We start from the raw sequence: 17109 nt of genomic DNA on the forward strand, positions 1-17109 counted from the left end.
TTAGGAGGGGAGCAAAAGGACAAGCCCTGCACCAGTTCAGGAAGGGAGAGCCGTGTGCACACTTTCCTCTCTGGAACAAGACGTATGGAAACTGTAAGAGGACTGCTAGTTCTTTTCCTTTCTCTCTTGTTTGCTGCGTCCTCCCTCTGTTGAGTGGAGAGTCATTGGCAAGTGTGAGTCAGAGTTTCCATGGTTGCAGCAAGTGCAGAAGGTACACTTTGTTGCTGGGCTTCAGCTGCTCGCTTCTCCAGTAAAGAAAACTACAATGTGCTTGGGTGGTCCTACCTTTTGTATCTCTTGCTGGAGACCACATCATTTTAGGAAATCCTGACCTCGGTCCCATAACTTTTAGAGTTACACAGTTAACACAACAGTTGCATTGATCCAATACAGCTTTTGCACTGGTTTGTTTAGCCTTGTAAAACAATCACTTAACCCTAGGCTACTGCTGAGTTATAGAATGGCAGAGGCAGCGTCCAGGAGCAGCACATTACTATTCGCTGGCAATAAGTATCCCATTTGTGACTCTGCAAAGTTAAATCGTAACTGTTGCACTGTTTGCGAGTTTGGCAAGGCACCACACTGCAAAAGCAGGCTATCAGGGTTGTGGCAACTTCTTGACAACACTACTAGTCTAGATAATATACCCCTCTTTAAAATGCATCCAAGAGAAGGATGAACTTAAGAGAGGCATTTTAGATTTCATGAATTTCATATCAACAGTGCAGCCTGTGCAGGTCCATTTTATTGCTTGAGTTAATTAAAACCATGACAAGATGTGTTAATACAATAGTAAAATGTGTAACAATGTGCTGCTGGTTTATTCAAACTAAAAACCTTAGTTGCATATTTCATCTAAATTAATATTTGGCAACTGTGGATCCATTACAAAGAGAGAGGTAATAAGTCATTTATGAACCACCACGGGGAGTAATCGTGAAACAACACCCCATATGTGCAGCCTATTTTTTAACAACACTTACTGCTCCCACATCAGCTCTTGCAGCATCACTACTGCGTTTTATGCATTGTACAATGCTGTATGCCTTATGTGCAAATGGATACCTCCGCCTTCTAGCCCCAATTTTGTTGGCTATCTTAATTGGTATTACAGTACACTTGCACTGGTGCTCTGTGTGTTGAGCTTTTTATCGCTAACTAATAATTTTGTTTTTGTTTCGCATAGCCTTCTGAAACCAACAGCCCATTTCAGATCATCTAACCAGTGATGCATCACCCTACACCTCTGGGAAGTGTAGGCTTAAAACAGCAATTTTCAGTTTCCTTGAAATTGCCATCCAAGCTTGCCCGATCGTGCTCTTGCGACAGGAATCTTTGGCTTGTCTTTTAGTCATAGGAAGCCATACTTCTTCGTAAGATGGCCAGAATCTGAGCTGTTGCATCACGTAATACACTGCAGACAGAAACTGCAGGATTTAAAATAAGTGCAAAGCCACAATGATAGAACCATCACCCAAATATCTTCAACCCTTCTCATCTAGGTATTAACCTCATCCCTAGAGTGGCTATTGTGGTCTGTTGCTTCTCTGCTTCACCCATCTTGTTTCAGTTAAATACAGACGGATTTACAGACGGATTTATTCCGAGTGATGCATGCCACTTTCATATTCCTTTGCCAGAACCCATCCAAGCCCACCCATCTCACTGCAGCTAAGCCACCCAGGCAGTCTGCCACATTGACTCCCACGCAACAGCCCAGACTACATCAGCAGCACAGGATTCTTAATGTCCAACCTTCTGCTCACAGATTATCCCATTACAATACATACTACAAGCCACTAGGGAACACAGCAACCGTCAACAGCATTAATACAATTCTACCAAACTCTGAATACCAAACCAGACTGCGATTTTACCCCCAGCCACTAAACTGCTTCTTCTTGAATAGAAGACACATCTGGTCCAGATCATAAAGCTTTTTCTGTGAGGAGGTGTGTCTTACTCCAGATTTGTGTTTGTACTGAATTTCCAGCAGTAAGACTTGCTTAATCAAGTAAGCACATCGTACATCTGGATATTCACAAGCAAAGGAATCAGCCCTATTCACACCTAAACGTGTGGTTCGAGAAAAAGGTCCCATGGTTTGAGTCCACTTTGCCATGTTAAAAAACAGCACTGCAAAATTCTAGAACAACATTCACACTTGCCAAATTATGACAGAATTATAATGCAATAAAACCCGAAATTCTCAAACACATCTTACATTAAAGACCCAGGTATAAAAACTTTAAAAAAAACATTTATGCACCCATAAGTTCTTCCTCCATCAGAACTGTAATATAAAGAAGTATTTATTTGTTATGGTGGAGGCCATGACAATACCTGGACAGCTTCTGGGGTTTTTACTACATCCTTGAAAGTCTGCGTGACAATAGCTTGTAGTGCTTAAGGACTCCATTTAGAACCCTAGGCTTTTACAGGGCTGTGCAAATTGACATAACCTCTATCTTTGGTGGACCCAAAATAAATTAAAAGAGAAATTCATTTTTGCCCATTCCCTCTCAGTTCCATTTTGTATGATTAGGCTGTAGAGGTGCGGTGAAACATTGATGATTTTGGTAGGATAGAGTAGATATATTCAAACTCCCACTCCTCGCTCATTGAAATAGCTAATAACTTTTAGGTTGAGCCTAGGCAGCACACAAGCGCTGACTCTCGATATGTTGTAAGCTACATCTGCAGGCTTGCAACATGCCCATCTCACGCCCATCACTCTAATTCGTTCCTTGGCCTGCCTTTTGAAAATGTCCTTTATTTCGTAGGCCTACACTTCACGTTTGTCCTGCCTTGCGGCTGCTCTGTTACTGCCTTGGAGACTGACCCGGTTACATGGATTATTGCACGATCGGCCATATACCTTAGTGTGGCGCACTACTTTTTTTTTTTGCCTCTCCGCTTCACGGCCATATGTTTCTTTCTATTCCTTGTCTTGGGCACGCTGCTGTTACTTTCTGGTGTCTGCACACAAAGGCTGCAATCTGGAGGGGGGCGTTCCTTTTTTGTATTTAATTTCTTTTTTAAAAGGTTCATATAGCACAAACTCGATCAGAGGAGTGCTTTACAAGAGGACGTGAAGTTTCATTTAGCGTAAACTCAATCGGAGAAGCGCATTCCATGACTACATCAAGCTTCAACCTCGATCTGAGGAGGGCTTTACATGAGTACTACTTAACAAGTTTAGCAGTTGAAAAATGTACAAACTGGAGCATTTAAAACAGGAAAAAACTGAAATCCTCATAGCAGCTCTCCTGGCACAGCAGGAGAGCGGATAATACAATTAACACTGCACTCTGGAAACTAGCTCCATAATGCTTTGCAGGGAGTTTTTTTTTTCAAAACATTTTTGCCCATAACTCAGCCTGTGGTGGTCCTCCAACAGTGGGACCACCACCAAACCTTTCATCATGATGCACTCTCTGTTTAGGTCATCTCCGGGTCTCCACACTAGGTTGTGGGACTCCAAAAGAGTAACTTCTCCCACAATTCAGTGTCCTTTTAAGCTCTCTCATGGCTGGAACATTTGTTTTACAGCGGAGAGGCGTTTGTGTTTTAAGGTTCTTCTTTTTAAGTATTCAAGTAGGCCTGCTAGGCCTGAAAATGTGTAAGGTGTTACGCCCTCTAGGGGTTACATATATGGTTACACTGCATTACTTTCTGCCATTCTGTTTTCATGTTGTTAAGCCCTCTAGGGGCTCACTATATGGTTACTTGTTATACACACAGAGCGAGATAGGGGAGGATCAGGTCCCCATACTACCTCCCTGTGACAAGAATCAACAGTACAGAGTATGGGGAACTTAGTGGACAGACCGGTCAGGCCTGTTCAGAGTTCTTTTAACAACGAGGTTGAGTCCACCCAGGTGGTACCATCCTACATAGGTGGGGATAGGTGGTCAAATGATGAAGTATGACACCATAATGTGTGTGAGACCACCTGTGCTGTAAGGAGAACACGGCTACCACACCTCACGTCTAAATTAGATCACTACATCTGTGATCTGATGACCAGCTGAACAGGCCTGGCAGTCTATCCACTAAGTTCCCCATACCTTTTGCATACGGTTACTTGACCTTGTTTCTTAGAAATGCTATTTTAATATAGTGTCCTCCAGGCAGGAGCAGCTTGCGGCGTGGAAAAGGGGTGAAGTGGCACGTGGCAGGGAGGGATTAGGGGAAAAGAGAAAAAATAAAATTATTTTTAAAAAGACTTTCCTTATTCCCCGCCGCCTTTATGTCCCACTTCAGCCTCTATTGGAGTCACAGACTCACAGCCTGCCCTGCAGCCAATCCGAATACTGCTCTGATGCTGCTGGCGAGCAGCGTTCTGATTCGCTGGTGCACTCTTGCTTGATGCTCCGAGGCAGACTAGGAACCTAGACCTGCTTTCTCCAACTCTACTTCACAGTGCCGTGTTGGAGAGAGCCCAGTGTGCATGTGTGTTTGGCCGGCCTGAGACAGCCGATCAAACACAAGGCGCACTGAGGGGAGTGTTGTGCACTCCCCCTCCGTCCCTGGTGTGCCCTGTAGCCCCACCCCTTTAACAATAAAACAATAATAAACATAGTGTTAAAAGGTTGCCACTGCTGCTTGCGGGGGTGAGGGGCACCCTCCTCCGCTATAGGATCTGCATCTGCTTCTTGGGGGCTGTTCTGAGCATTGCAGTCAAGGTACTACAGTGTTCGCTGCACTCAGAAACTTGCTTCATAATACTTTGCGGGGCATTCCTTTTACAAAACATTTTTGCCCATAACTCACCATGTGGTGGTCCTAGAGCAATGGGACCGTTTAGCACGAGGCGCTCGTTCTGTCTAGGTGATCTCTGGGTTCCCACACTAGCTTGTGGAAGGGCCCAAGATAGTAACACCTCCCACCATTCAATGTCTTTTTAAGTTCTCTCCTGGCTGGAACTTTTGTTTTACGTTGGGTATAGTTTATGTTTTAAGGGCCTTGTTTGTCATAGTATTGCAGTAGGCCTGCTAGGCCTGAAAATGCCCTCTAGGGGCTAAATATGTGGTCATAGTGCATTACGTTCTGACATTCTATTTTCTTGTGGGTACGCTCTCTAGGGGCTGACTGTATAGTTACATGACTGTTTTTTAGAAATTGTATTTTTATAGTGGTGCCCTCTAGTGGCTTTTCTGCGCATTACAGTCAAGCTACTGCAATATTCACTGTGCCTTCGGGGTATTCCTTTAAAAAAAACATTTTTGCCCATAACTCGCTGCACAATGTGCTTTTTCTGTCTTGATCAGTGGCTCCCAACCTTTTGACTTCTGTGGTCCCCCACTTTATCAGTACTGGAACCTGGGGATCCCCACTGAATCATTATTGGAATGGGGAACCCCTACTGAGTCATTAGTGAAAGTAACCTATTTGTTAATATTATTTAAATTTCTAAGAAGTGGCGGACCCCTTGAGGCTTTGCAAAATAATAAAATATAATATGTAATGGCAATATTTTCATTTTTTGTTGCAGATATAGAAAGAAGGTAAATGGAAGTGCTTTAGCTATATGCTGGATCACTAGAATTATGTGGCAGAGAGGACTACATTTTGCGGCAGGGTTGACCAATTTATGTGCAAGAAAAGTCAGTTTATGCATTTACAACACCAATAGCTCGAACTCGAGCAAAATGCGAGATCTTGTGCTTTGCCAGTGCTTGTTATAGTATGTGGCTAATTTTAAACATTTCGAGTCGGACAGTGGACCCCAGTGACAAAATCACATGTGATTTTAAATATATATGTATTTTTATATCCTTTACGCAGATGGCTGACTATGGAATGGAGAGAGCGTTATGATGAAAATGCTTAGAAACTTTCAGCGCATGTTTAAAGAATCCGTGCATTACAAAGGCAAAATCATACCCGCCTTGCAAGGATTGACCTTGTGCACTCTGTGTTAAGCTGATTTTGTTTCACAACTTTCTATTGGCTATCTGGGTGCCCACGTGATACACCAAGACTTTGGCAGACCCAGCGATGCAACTGAATCCGTTTTCTGCGCTCAGCTTATTTCCAATACAGATGTACAGTTTTTATGGTGTGGAATTATACCAGTGATGGTCATTTTGAGCTTGAGGCACATTCAGTATGAATTATGAATTGTATAGACTTCTAGCACTGAATATAATGCAGTTTGACACAAATGCACCCTAAATTGTAATGCGCTCTAGGGATAATGGCGTCACTTATGTTAATATTTTTTTTTATTACAGGGAGGGAGACTGGTGGGAGGCAAGATCCATTGCGACTGGAAAAACTGGATACATACCCAGCAATTATGTCGCCCCAGCGGACTCTATTCAAGCCGAAGAGTAAGATGTCATGATCAATTTGCGAACTCGCTGAGATCGCACATTCATTTTAACAGCCCGCACACGCCACTTACATTCGACGCCTGAAAAATATTTGCTCTGCTTTCAATAACCCCTATAAGCATGTTTTAAAATCATAGCGTTGATTCGCTACTTTTTTTGTCTGAATTCCTAGCTTTCCTCCTGTGGATTTTCTGACATTTATGCTGTTCACTAAGATCCCCAACCATATGCAAGTAAATCTATGCAGCTCCTAGATTTCCAGATTTACTTTTACCCAGGGCCGTCCCTAGGGCGGTGCGACCGGTTGCACCATACCGGGTGCTGACTTCGGGTGGGAGCACCGTGTTTGCAAGTATGTTATGATTTTAAAAGCGCCTACTGCAGCGTTCCTTGCCTCCAGCAATTTTCAGGCAACAATAAAAATGCCACTATAACTGGTGGTTAATGTTCTGCCTGGAGAGAGATTGGAGTGTTGAGGGGCGCCGTTAAAGGGTAGTAGTGAGGCGGTCCCTGGTGGGGCGCCAACAAACATTGTCGCACAGGGCGCCACCAGCGCTAGGGCCGGCCCTGCTTCTACCGCCCCATACATTCTGCAGGTGTAAACTTAGACTGTGCATTAGCAACTGTAAATTATTTTCTGTACTTGAAAAATATTTCTCCGGCTGAAACAACCTGTTTCACTTCCAGCCGAAGCCTTATGGGAGTTCTGTATCCCCTTTATGAGCCTGGAAACACTCACGCCTTATATGGAAGTAAATTCTTGTGTTACCAGACTGGGGGTAGTTAGAAAAAAATAGTGAAATGCCTACGTAGTTCCCCCTTGTTGGGTGTTTCGATCATTCCGCGATTGCCTGTTACCACCCTTTGGGAACACCCATGTGCCCATCCAAACCCTGTGCTAATGTGACAAATCTCATATATTAGCAGATTTTCCCAGGCACAACATTGAATTTGTGGTCACAAAATCTACAAGTAAAAATCGTGTGAATCAGGCTATGGAATGCCATCTGCAAATGTAACTTTTACGTTGAGCTGACTGCAGTGTAATTTATGTGCAGTGTAAGCAGACTTGCACTATACTTTTTTTGTGAGTCAGGCTATAAAGGTTTTGTTTTGGGCCCCTACTTTCCTTTGGCTTGCAAGATTCTTTGTGGTGGTGAGTGCTGGGACACTCGCCACCCTTGCAGTGCAGTGGATGAAAGGGGACTGGAGTAGTTTGAGTGATATATATATATATATATATATATATATTTTTAAAGCTGGCTTTAGCGGCTTGAGCATATGGGCTCAGTCGCTTTAGTTAATGTGTTAAAAAGCAAAATGAGGCATTTTGAGGTATAGTGGGAAAACATGGGAACGTGGTTCAGATACCGGGTCTCTGATATTGAAATGAAGAGAGACTTTGAAGAACGGAAACCTCAGAGAAAAGTCTATAGGTGCTGATGATTTTTGTTTACGTAATCACCATTTTGGATCCACAAACTCAAAAAGAAGCCCGCCCGCTTAAAAGTGAATCCAGCTAAGCAGAGCGTGCATTTTGCATCGTGTAAAGCCACAGGTACAGAAACTTCTCTCCATTCCCAGTGATCCTATCTTTATTATTCGCATATACATTGGAATACATATTTTGATTTGTGGTGACATTAAATAATTCTGTTTTATTCTTCTCATCCAGGTATGCCCAAGCAATGCATAAACAACTGACGTTTTTTCCTCATAATTTTCTTTTAAAGTGTGTCGGCTGCTAAGCCTGCTATCTCTGCCTACAGAATGTTTAATATTCAAAAACATGCTGCACTGTAGAAGTTTACCTGCGTGATTCACTTCTGCGTAGGTGAGAGAACGAGGTGGGTGTAGGTGGGAAAGAGAAAAGAATCGATGGGAATAAAACCCTCAAACATACAAGCCCAGGAGGTATATACAGAAGAAATATGAGGACAAAGATACCTATGTTCCAAATACAGACTGTCAGCATTTCGGAACACACGTCAATGGAAAGTTAGTGTAAGGTTGTGCTGGAATGTGCTTTCTGGTGCTAATTGTTAAATTAAACGCGCCTACTTTTTTCAGGTGGTATTTTGGAAAAATGGGTAGAAAAGATGCAGAGCGATTATTGCTAAATCCAGGGAACCAGAGAGGGACCTTCTTGGTCAGAGAAAGTGAAACCACTAAAGGTAAATACAATACATGTTTTGCACCACTTTTCGAAGACATTGCTTTTATGTTAATCAGCCATATGTTTCTTGTGCGCCAGGTGCATATTCCCTTTCTATACGAGACTGGGACGAGGCGAGGGGAGATAATGTGAAACACTACAAAATCAGAAAACTTGACAATGGTGGATACTACATCACAACCAGGGCACAGTTCGAGTCACTGCAGAAGTTGGTTAAACATTACAAAGGTAGGCCTGGTTTAACCCTGATTCTCAGTCAGAATCCACATATTACTTAATTACTGTTTTGCATGCCTAGTAGCTCACCTAAATGTCTGGGTAGTTTTAAACTATCATGATTGACATGCATTTTTATCATACAGTGATGCATTGTTACTCTCCAGGCTCACTCTTCTCCATTCCAAATGACATTTCTTATATGCTACCTAATGAAGTTAAAACAAAGTGAACGATAGTAAATGAGCTCCCTGTCCTCTTAACATCTTTACCAGAAATATTTTTTTAATGGGCTAGCGAAAGAGGGGAGCCTATTATATGGTCTCTTTTATGATTATGCCCCTAACAATGGGTTGATTTTATTGTCTCACTGTCTTTGAAACACCTTTTGTGGACCATACCAGAAACAAAGTTGGCTGGCCCATTGCTTATCACTGATTGCCTTTCTTGGCACTTTAATTTGCTTACCTCTTATTTATTGGCTTTTCTTCCTTTGTTTGTTCCTCCCCTGGAGGATAGCTTCTTAACATACTTTTAAATGGATTACTTGTATCCTTCCAATGCCCACACCCAGAGAACTCCTTTTGAAAATGGAGACTAGACGACGCTTGCACTTAGCGACCTGTTGTAGATGGTTTGTGAGGTTCAGCTCAACCCACTGATTGTGGTTTGTGCATACCAGTGCCCTTTTAAAATCCTTGCTTGCTATTGGTTAATCTGACTCTTTGTTCCACCTTTTTCTTTTTGATTTCCTCCTAGGAGATCGTACCAACTAGTACCTTGATACACTGCTAATCATTTTATGATGGTTTCAGGGACTACTTTGATCTTTCAGCTCGAGCACTAGAGGAGAGCTGTCTTTCTGAGCTCTGTTGTAAACAGGGCTGTAAATCTTATCTTTAAGTCACATTTGCTATGCATTCCAAGTCACACACAGCCCAGCTCCTTCTTCTCAACGTTCCCATGTTTTAAATGTATTTCAACCACTGGTCCTAACTATCACACAATCAAGTCAGCTGTGGAAAGCACAAGAAATCAGTTTTACTAGTAATATTGTGTGAGTAGAGCATGCATGTTTATGAAACCCCACGGAATCTTAGAACGGTGTCTTCAGCCGTGCTTGTATTACAGGCTGGGAGTCTCCCTTGAGGATCACGGCGTAAATAAAGAACAGGCTTTGAGGCTTTTTTTTTTTATGAATTAAAAAACCATCCTGACCATCCGAGCACTCTTTTGCGAGTGAAAATCCAGTCAGAATGTTTCATCAAACTAAAAACTCCAGCAGGATTGACGCTTTTTGGGAAACGTCCTAAGGGACTCTGGAAAGTCAGCAGAGCCCTAGCACTTACTGAGGTGTGTTTAATGTAACTGCTCAAGCGTTCTTCTTCGTAATCTGTTAGTTCAGCTACTTGTTTTTCCTTTCCTAAAAAATTAACTTGACTTTTTGTAACTGTGTAAACTGTGTAGCCCACATAATAAATGTTACACAATAGACAATTATCAATGGAGTGCCTTCTCCATTGTGATGCTTAAAAAAATAATAATATTTGTCTCCATAATATGTGGCACGATGCTTAATTTGTAGATAAAAGCTCATACCACTTTTATCCATGTACAGCCACTCCCAGCCCTTTCAGCTCAGTCTTGCAGCTTTTTGGTTTCTCCCTTTGTGACTTTTTTTTTCATTTTGTTCTTTTACTTCATCTTTCCCATATGTGTTTTTTACTTGCAGGAAATACCTGATGTACAAAACTAAGTGCCGGCCCGCAAAAAAAAAAAAAGCTCATTGCATTTTAGTCTAGGCGGCACCCTTGCATGTGGTGATCTTGGGCAATTTGTACTGTTCATGGCCCATTCACTGTCAAGACTTCGGCAACTGTAACAGTATTTTGTGATTTTTGTTGTTGTTGTTGTTTTGTTGTGTAAAGCAGATGCTTTAGCCTTAAGACTTTTATTGCAACTAATATTTTTGCCTCAGTTCCTCTGTGCACTTGGTACGCTACATATGTCTCATTTACTAAAATTACGTCTGTTTGGGCTTTTGGAAAACGGATACATTATAATAAATATAGTACATACAAAGTACCGTTAATATGGAAGAGGATTTTATTATTAATGGCCGTAGCTGTCGACTTTTAAACTGAGGAACTATGTATGAGTTATGGCATGTGCTCTACCTCAACATCTGCCTACATCTACCTCCACCAACACCTATCTTTAACTACACATACCTCCATCTACACCTACCTTTGCCTGTACCTACACCTACCTCTATTTCTTTTTACACCTACCTCTGCTTACACCTACCTCTGCCTACACCTCCCTCTTCATGTATCTACACCTAGCTCTATCTAAATCTATCTATAGCTACACCTGCCTCTACCGCTACTTCTACCTACATCTACCTGTACCTACCTCTCCCTACTTCAACCTATCTGTGCCTACACCTACCTCTCCCCATGCCTATCTATACCTACACCTACTTCTACCTAGACCTTCCTCTACCTTTAACTGTACTTACACTTAGCTACACCTTTGTCTACCTACACCTGCTTCTGTCTACACCTGCCTCTACCTCTAACTACCTCTACCTACACCTACTTCTACCTACAACCACATCTACCTACACCTACCTCTCTCTCAACCTCTGCCTGCACCTACCTCTAACTATATTTACCTCTGCTGGCACCTACCTCTACCTACACCTATCACTACATACACCTACCTGTAACTACACATACCTACATATATCTGTGCCTACACCTGCCTCTACCTACACCTACCTTGACCTTTATCTACACCTACCTCTATTTCAGCCTATACCTACCTATATCTACAACATACTCCACCTATTCCTACCTCTACTGCTGCCTACACCTACCTCTACACCTGCCTGTACCTCAACCTACACCTACCCCATCTACAACTACCTCTATATACACCCACATCTAACTACGCCTACCTCTACCTACACATACACCTCCCTCCCTCTACCTACCCCTACCTACATCTACTACTACCTACTCCTATCTCTACACCTACCTCTAACTACACCTACCTACCTCTACGTCTGCTTACACCTACCTCTACCTGCACCTACCTTTACCTACATCTATCTCTACCTACACCTGCCTCTACCTACCTAATCTTACCTCTATCTACCTCTGCTTTCACCTACCTCTACCTACACCTATCATTACCTCCACCTGCCTCTACTTCCACCTACCTCTACCTATTTCTTCCTACACCTACCTTTACCCACATCTACCTCCAATTAGACATACCTCTACCTACACCTTCCTCTACTGATTAACTAAAGTATCCTTCTCATACTGCTCTCAAAAGCCTTTATACATCAGGGGTCTCCAAATATTTTTGAGTATATTCAATAAAAATAATCAAGAACTAGTAGTAGTATTACTATTGTAATACTAACTATATCTAGCAAGATTGCATTAGTGGTCTTAATATGCCAAATTACTACCAGCACTAATCACCACAATGCATCAAGCATTTTTACTAGCAAACCCTTTAAAAGAAACGTTAGCAAAAAGGAATGATTTATCATAGGTAGTACATATCAGCCATAACTGTAATACCTCTAATACAAAATAGCACCATCTGTACAAAGTTTCGCCAGTACACATTATTTATCAGTCAAAAATCAGCTTTACTTATATTTTGAAAATCAAGTCACAATGCTCTACAACATAGCTTCTGTCTCAAGTTCATTCACCAGTTCCTAAATAAACTACCTATCCCTCTGTCTTCCTTTATATCTATTCTTCTCTGTGATTGAAGCTTGCATTGTACCTTCTGTGTAAGCGAAGCTTGCATTATACCCTCTATGAAAGGGAAGCTTCCAACAGTTCCTAAATAAATTCTATGCCACTCTCACTCATATATATTCACCATGCCACATAATTCCATTACACAAATACACTCTGTACCACACCATTCCACACTGCACAATTTCACAACTATCAAAATACAAACCACACATCCCCTGCACTCCAAACTAAAACACATAAATAAGACAGTCATTTACAATGTCAGTAGCTCTACCTCTCGCAGATGCAAGAACAAATGCTTGTTCTTATTTTGTTAAGCAGTGCACAAGTTTTCTTGCTCTGTCCCTCTTGTTGCTCCCACCTCAAATACCCAACCCCGCACACTTTGTTCCTCCTTCCTCCCTATACTCCCAGGTCATCCTTTCTCTGCCTGCCAGGGATTTTTTAGCTTTCTTTTCCACTCCCCATGCACCTTCCACCTCAAGCTTCTCCTTTTTCCCCCACCCATTGCCTACACCCCTCCTCTGCATTGATATCGTCTTCCCCCCACCAGCTTCCCTAACCACTCCATTGTTATCCCAATTTATGTATTTATTTTATCTATTAGTATTTTTTGGGGGCCTAGTAGATGACATTTTTAAGAAAAGATTGATTTCTTTTTTTACCAGTCCAGCTGGCATCCATCATTGTGGAATGATTAATAAAAGCATGAAGAAATGGTGCTTGTGTTGTTTTGTGTTCATGTGTGTTGTTGCATAGATATTGAACAACGCACCCATAAGCAGTTTCATGACACGTGTGTGTGTGTATCATCACACCTTTTTTGGGGGGGAGGAGCAGTTCTGATGCTGCCCAGCAGCAGCAAAAAAAATTATGCTGCACAGCATCAGCAAAAGGATTATGCTGCACAGCATTGGCCACAGGTTTATGCTGAGCACCATCAGCAAAAGGTGTTTTTTGACAAAGCCAATAGATCAAAAAGGTGGAATTTATTGGCTGTGACAGTACATGTTTTTTAATATAGCTAGGAGGGTGATCGTGTTTTATCTTTGCACCTTAGCTTCCTTACTGGATTATTCTCAACAATTATATTAAGCGGGTGTAAGCCACCTCCCCCACAGTTTATGCTTACAGCAGCCTACCTTGTAATGTCATTGATTTCTGTCTGCCGATAGAGAGAAGCCCCCATGAATGATTTTCGCAGGTTAATTGTTTTTTTGAGATGGCTGGTAGGAATCCAGTGGGTGGGGGAGGGGTTTGAAAGATGATCAACACCAACCATATGGCCAGCAGCCCTAGTGATAAGTGAGGCATCAGTGTGTTCTTTGACCATTAGAAATTATATAATCTTGATGTCAAGAGACCTAACTTTATATGAAATTATGCGCTCTCTAGTACTGGGGAAGAAAAAGATGACCATGCCAGTCTATAATGTCCACCTCTGTACACATTGAGGTCCCACAGTTCACCTGTATTTGATAGAATGATGAGGTTACAGGAAGTGGTGTGATGCCAGAAATTTGATAAATGTGGGCATTTAATGGGATTGCTTCTGGTTTCTTGAAGGGCATTGAAGGTATTGTCTTAGGGGTAGGTGAAAAAGTTTGCTCCACTGTCGGAGTTTGTGGCATTTTGCCCAGTCCGCACCTTGCTTGGATCGTGGAGTTCTGGTAAATCTCCACCAACCCCACCATGGCAGAGTTTCTTTTCTCTCATGTGGCTCACCAATGTTAAAAGAATTTGTGTCCCCTAGTGCGTTTTTTGGGTGCTAAAATGCCTCCCTGCGAGATTTCTCAATGCAGGTGGTTCACGTTGAGAAAGGTGCCGCTCGAATAGAAAATCTACTTGAGTGGCAGAAAGAAGCTGTGCCATCTGGCGCACCACATGTTATGTTCATAATTTTACAGCATGGAAATCAAATCAGTCAAGTCAATCAGTACTCCAGTAGCGCTGCTAATCATCCGTGGGCTCTCAAGGCGCTGTTTGCGGGCGAGCTTCTCAATCGAATAGCAGGGTCTTGAGGTTGTTCCTGAACTGCTTCAATGATGTGGTCTGTCTGAGTTTGAGAGGTAGCATGTTCCATGTCAGGGCTGCAAGATAGGAGAAGGAACTTCTTCTGCTGTGTTTTTTTGGATTTTGGGAATGGCTGCGAGGGTGAGCTGGGAAAAACAGTTGTCTGTCGGGTACGTAGGAGGTGAGGCTGTGATTGAGGTAGGCCAGTCTTATGTTGTGTAGTGCCTTGTAGGTGTGTATTAGTTTGTAGGTGATGCGCTTGTTGACTCGGAGCCAATTTAGGTCTCTGAGGTGGGAGGAGACGTGGCTGTGTCGGGGGGATGACCAAGATGAGCCGGGCTGCTGCATTCTAGATTCTTTGTCATCTTGATTGTAGTTTCTTGGTGATGCTGGCATAGAGTGCGTTGCCGGAGTCCAGTTTGCTACTGATGAGTATGTGGGTGACTGTCCTCCTTGTCTTGATGGGGATTCACTTGAAGATCTTTCGAAGGAGTCGAAGGGAGTGGAAGCATGACGACAAGACTGGTTGACTTTGCGGGTCATGGACAGAAAGGAGTCCAGGGAGATGTCCAGATTGCATGTATGGTCCTTGGGAGTTGTATCCCAATGCAGTAGGCCACAAGGAGTCGTTCCAGGTGGAGGGGGTGGAACAAGATCTCAGCACTAAAAGCAGCACAAAGTCTCCAAATTCCACCTACTCAGGAATCTCGCTGAGTTTTTATGTAACTCTATGGAATTCCGCGGAGTGAAATTCCACAAGTTCTGCCCTGGCATACTCTTTTCTTTATGAAGGGTAACTGTCTCATGTTTTGGCTGTTGTAATTCAACATGGTATCATTAGGTGGGAGATTGGAGTATCTTGTTGTGTTACAAGCAATTTGTATTGTATTTTTATGTAAAGAGCACCTGTTCAGAATGTTTTGCAGGCCAAAGTTTGTACCTCGAAGATACACTAGTGAGAGGGACCTAGTGTACCATGCATGCTCTTCTCTAATAGATTGCAGTGTTTCCTACCTTTAAGAGTCTTTCTTTGCATTTCTGAACCTTCTACGTATATTTGTATTTTTGCAGGCAAACTTAGAACCATCCTAGGCAACAATTTTGCATACTTACTCTTTGGTTATAATGCAGAGAAAGCATTGATACAGAAGTCAATTAGTTCCTACAAAGCCTTTTAAGATGGTGCTTCTGCTCTAGCACTAGTGCAACCTAACCTTTCCATTACCCTTCACAAGTCTCTTTACCATCCTGGTGCAGGTTGCTAAGAGGACCAAGGAGGATGAATTAAACATCCTTTGAGATGTAACATGTTCTACCTCTCATAGTCCAATTTACAGCACTATTTGTCTTCCTTCTGTATCTTATTTTATGGCCAGTTCATGTACATAGAGGATGAGTAGACAAGGACTGAGGGCAATAATATCCACATTATTCACTTCACCACTATTTTCTGAATGTCTTGGTCTCAAAAGACCTAGCCACTTTACACATTAGTAAAGCATCATTTTCACTTGTTATCAATTATTTCACCAGCAGACCCACATTGGTCCTGTAAATTAGCACTTTTAAATTGTCATGTAAGGCCTAGAAGAGAGCAAGTTGATCCCATAATGTGTATAATAGCCATAACTCTAAATCCACCGTTCTAAAAGACAGTCCTCATTGTCTTCCATCCCTCTTCACTGGCCCTGGTGGTTGTTTCCATTACTCTGATGCTCCCACTCCATCCCCAATCACTGGTAGAGGAACAGTTCACACCAGTAGGAGGAAAGGCTTTCAACCTTTACCTTTGCTGGACACTGATCACAGATGACACCTTGAAGTCCTAAGTCGCCTTGCTAGTTTTAAATGTCAGCTTCCAGTTACTATCCTTCCCCTCGTGTCCCTTTTTTTGTTCTAGGATGAATCTCCAGTGCTCCTATTCGAAGTGCTGATGGTATGGCAACAGTTGTGTGTGTGTGTGTGTGTGTGTGAGGGAGGGATAATTTGGACAGGGCTTCTGTTCTCTGACTTACTTGTGCTAGGAGTTTGGAGTGGGAACGTTGTGTAATGAGAAGTGCAAAATAGAACTTAATTCTAAATCATTACTTAGTCAATTGGTAGATTACTTGACCAGTTCTTCATCTGTAGAGTAAAAAAGTTATCTGCTTCCATTTAGGAGGACAATGCAAATTCGTGTTAGGAGCAAAAGTGCAGGACTATACCTTTTGGCTTAAATGCAGATCTTCACCAGAATGGTCTTAGTTGTAAGTGCTTGTAAAGTGTAGACTACTGGCAGAGGGAACGAGACCCTTCATGTTGACTCTTCAAGAGTACATACCCTTGCTCTATGAACAACCAGGAAATCAAAGTCTTATCACAGGCTGAGCTGCACATGAAGCAAGGTACCTCCTTTGAGATGAGGGAAAGAGGAATAAGCAACCCAAGAGCTGTTGGATTTATTGACCTTGCTTATTTTGTCCTACACCCAGCCGATTGTGGCAGACTCTCTAACTCGTGGGAAGATAGTAATGCAAGGTTGGCTTAGGGTTTCACTTCATGATTTGAAATCTTAGGACTTAACCAGTCAGCA

The 17109-nt window shown here is 42.4% G+C and overlaps 1 protein-coding gene across 4 annotated transcripts in view; it reads left to right on the forward strand.

The window, feature by feature from the left end:
- The window catches only part of YES1 (YES proto-oncogene 1, Src family tyrosine kinase), a 321603-nt gene that overhangs the window by 225466 nt on the left and 79028 nt on the right, over positions 1–17109 (forward strand). For all 4 annotated transcript variants that reach the window (XM_069219977.1, XM_069219978.1, XM_069219980.1 and 1 more), the window contains exons 4-6: positions 6240–6338; positions 8412–8515; positions 8596–8745. In XM_069219977.1, the coding sequence (XP_069076078.1) occupies positions 6240–6338; positions 8412–8515; positions 8596–8745 (353 nt within the window). The remainder of the gene's footprint in view (positions 1–6239; positions 6339–8411; positions 8516–8595; positions 8746–17109) is intronic.

The sequence above is a fragment of the Pleurodeles waltl genome, chromosome 2_2 (assembly GCF_031143425.1).
Source record: "Pleurodeles waltl isolate 20211129_DDA chromosome 2_2, aPleWal1.hap1.20221129, whole genome shotgun sequence".
Taxonomy (NCBI): domain Eukaryota; kingdom Metazoa; phylum Chordata; class Amphibia; order Caudata; family Salamandridae; genus Pleurodeles; species Pleurodeles waltl.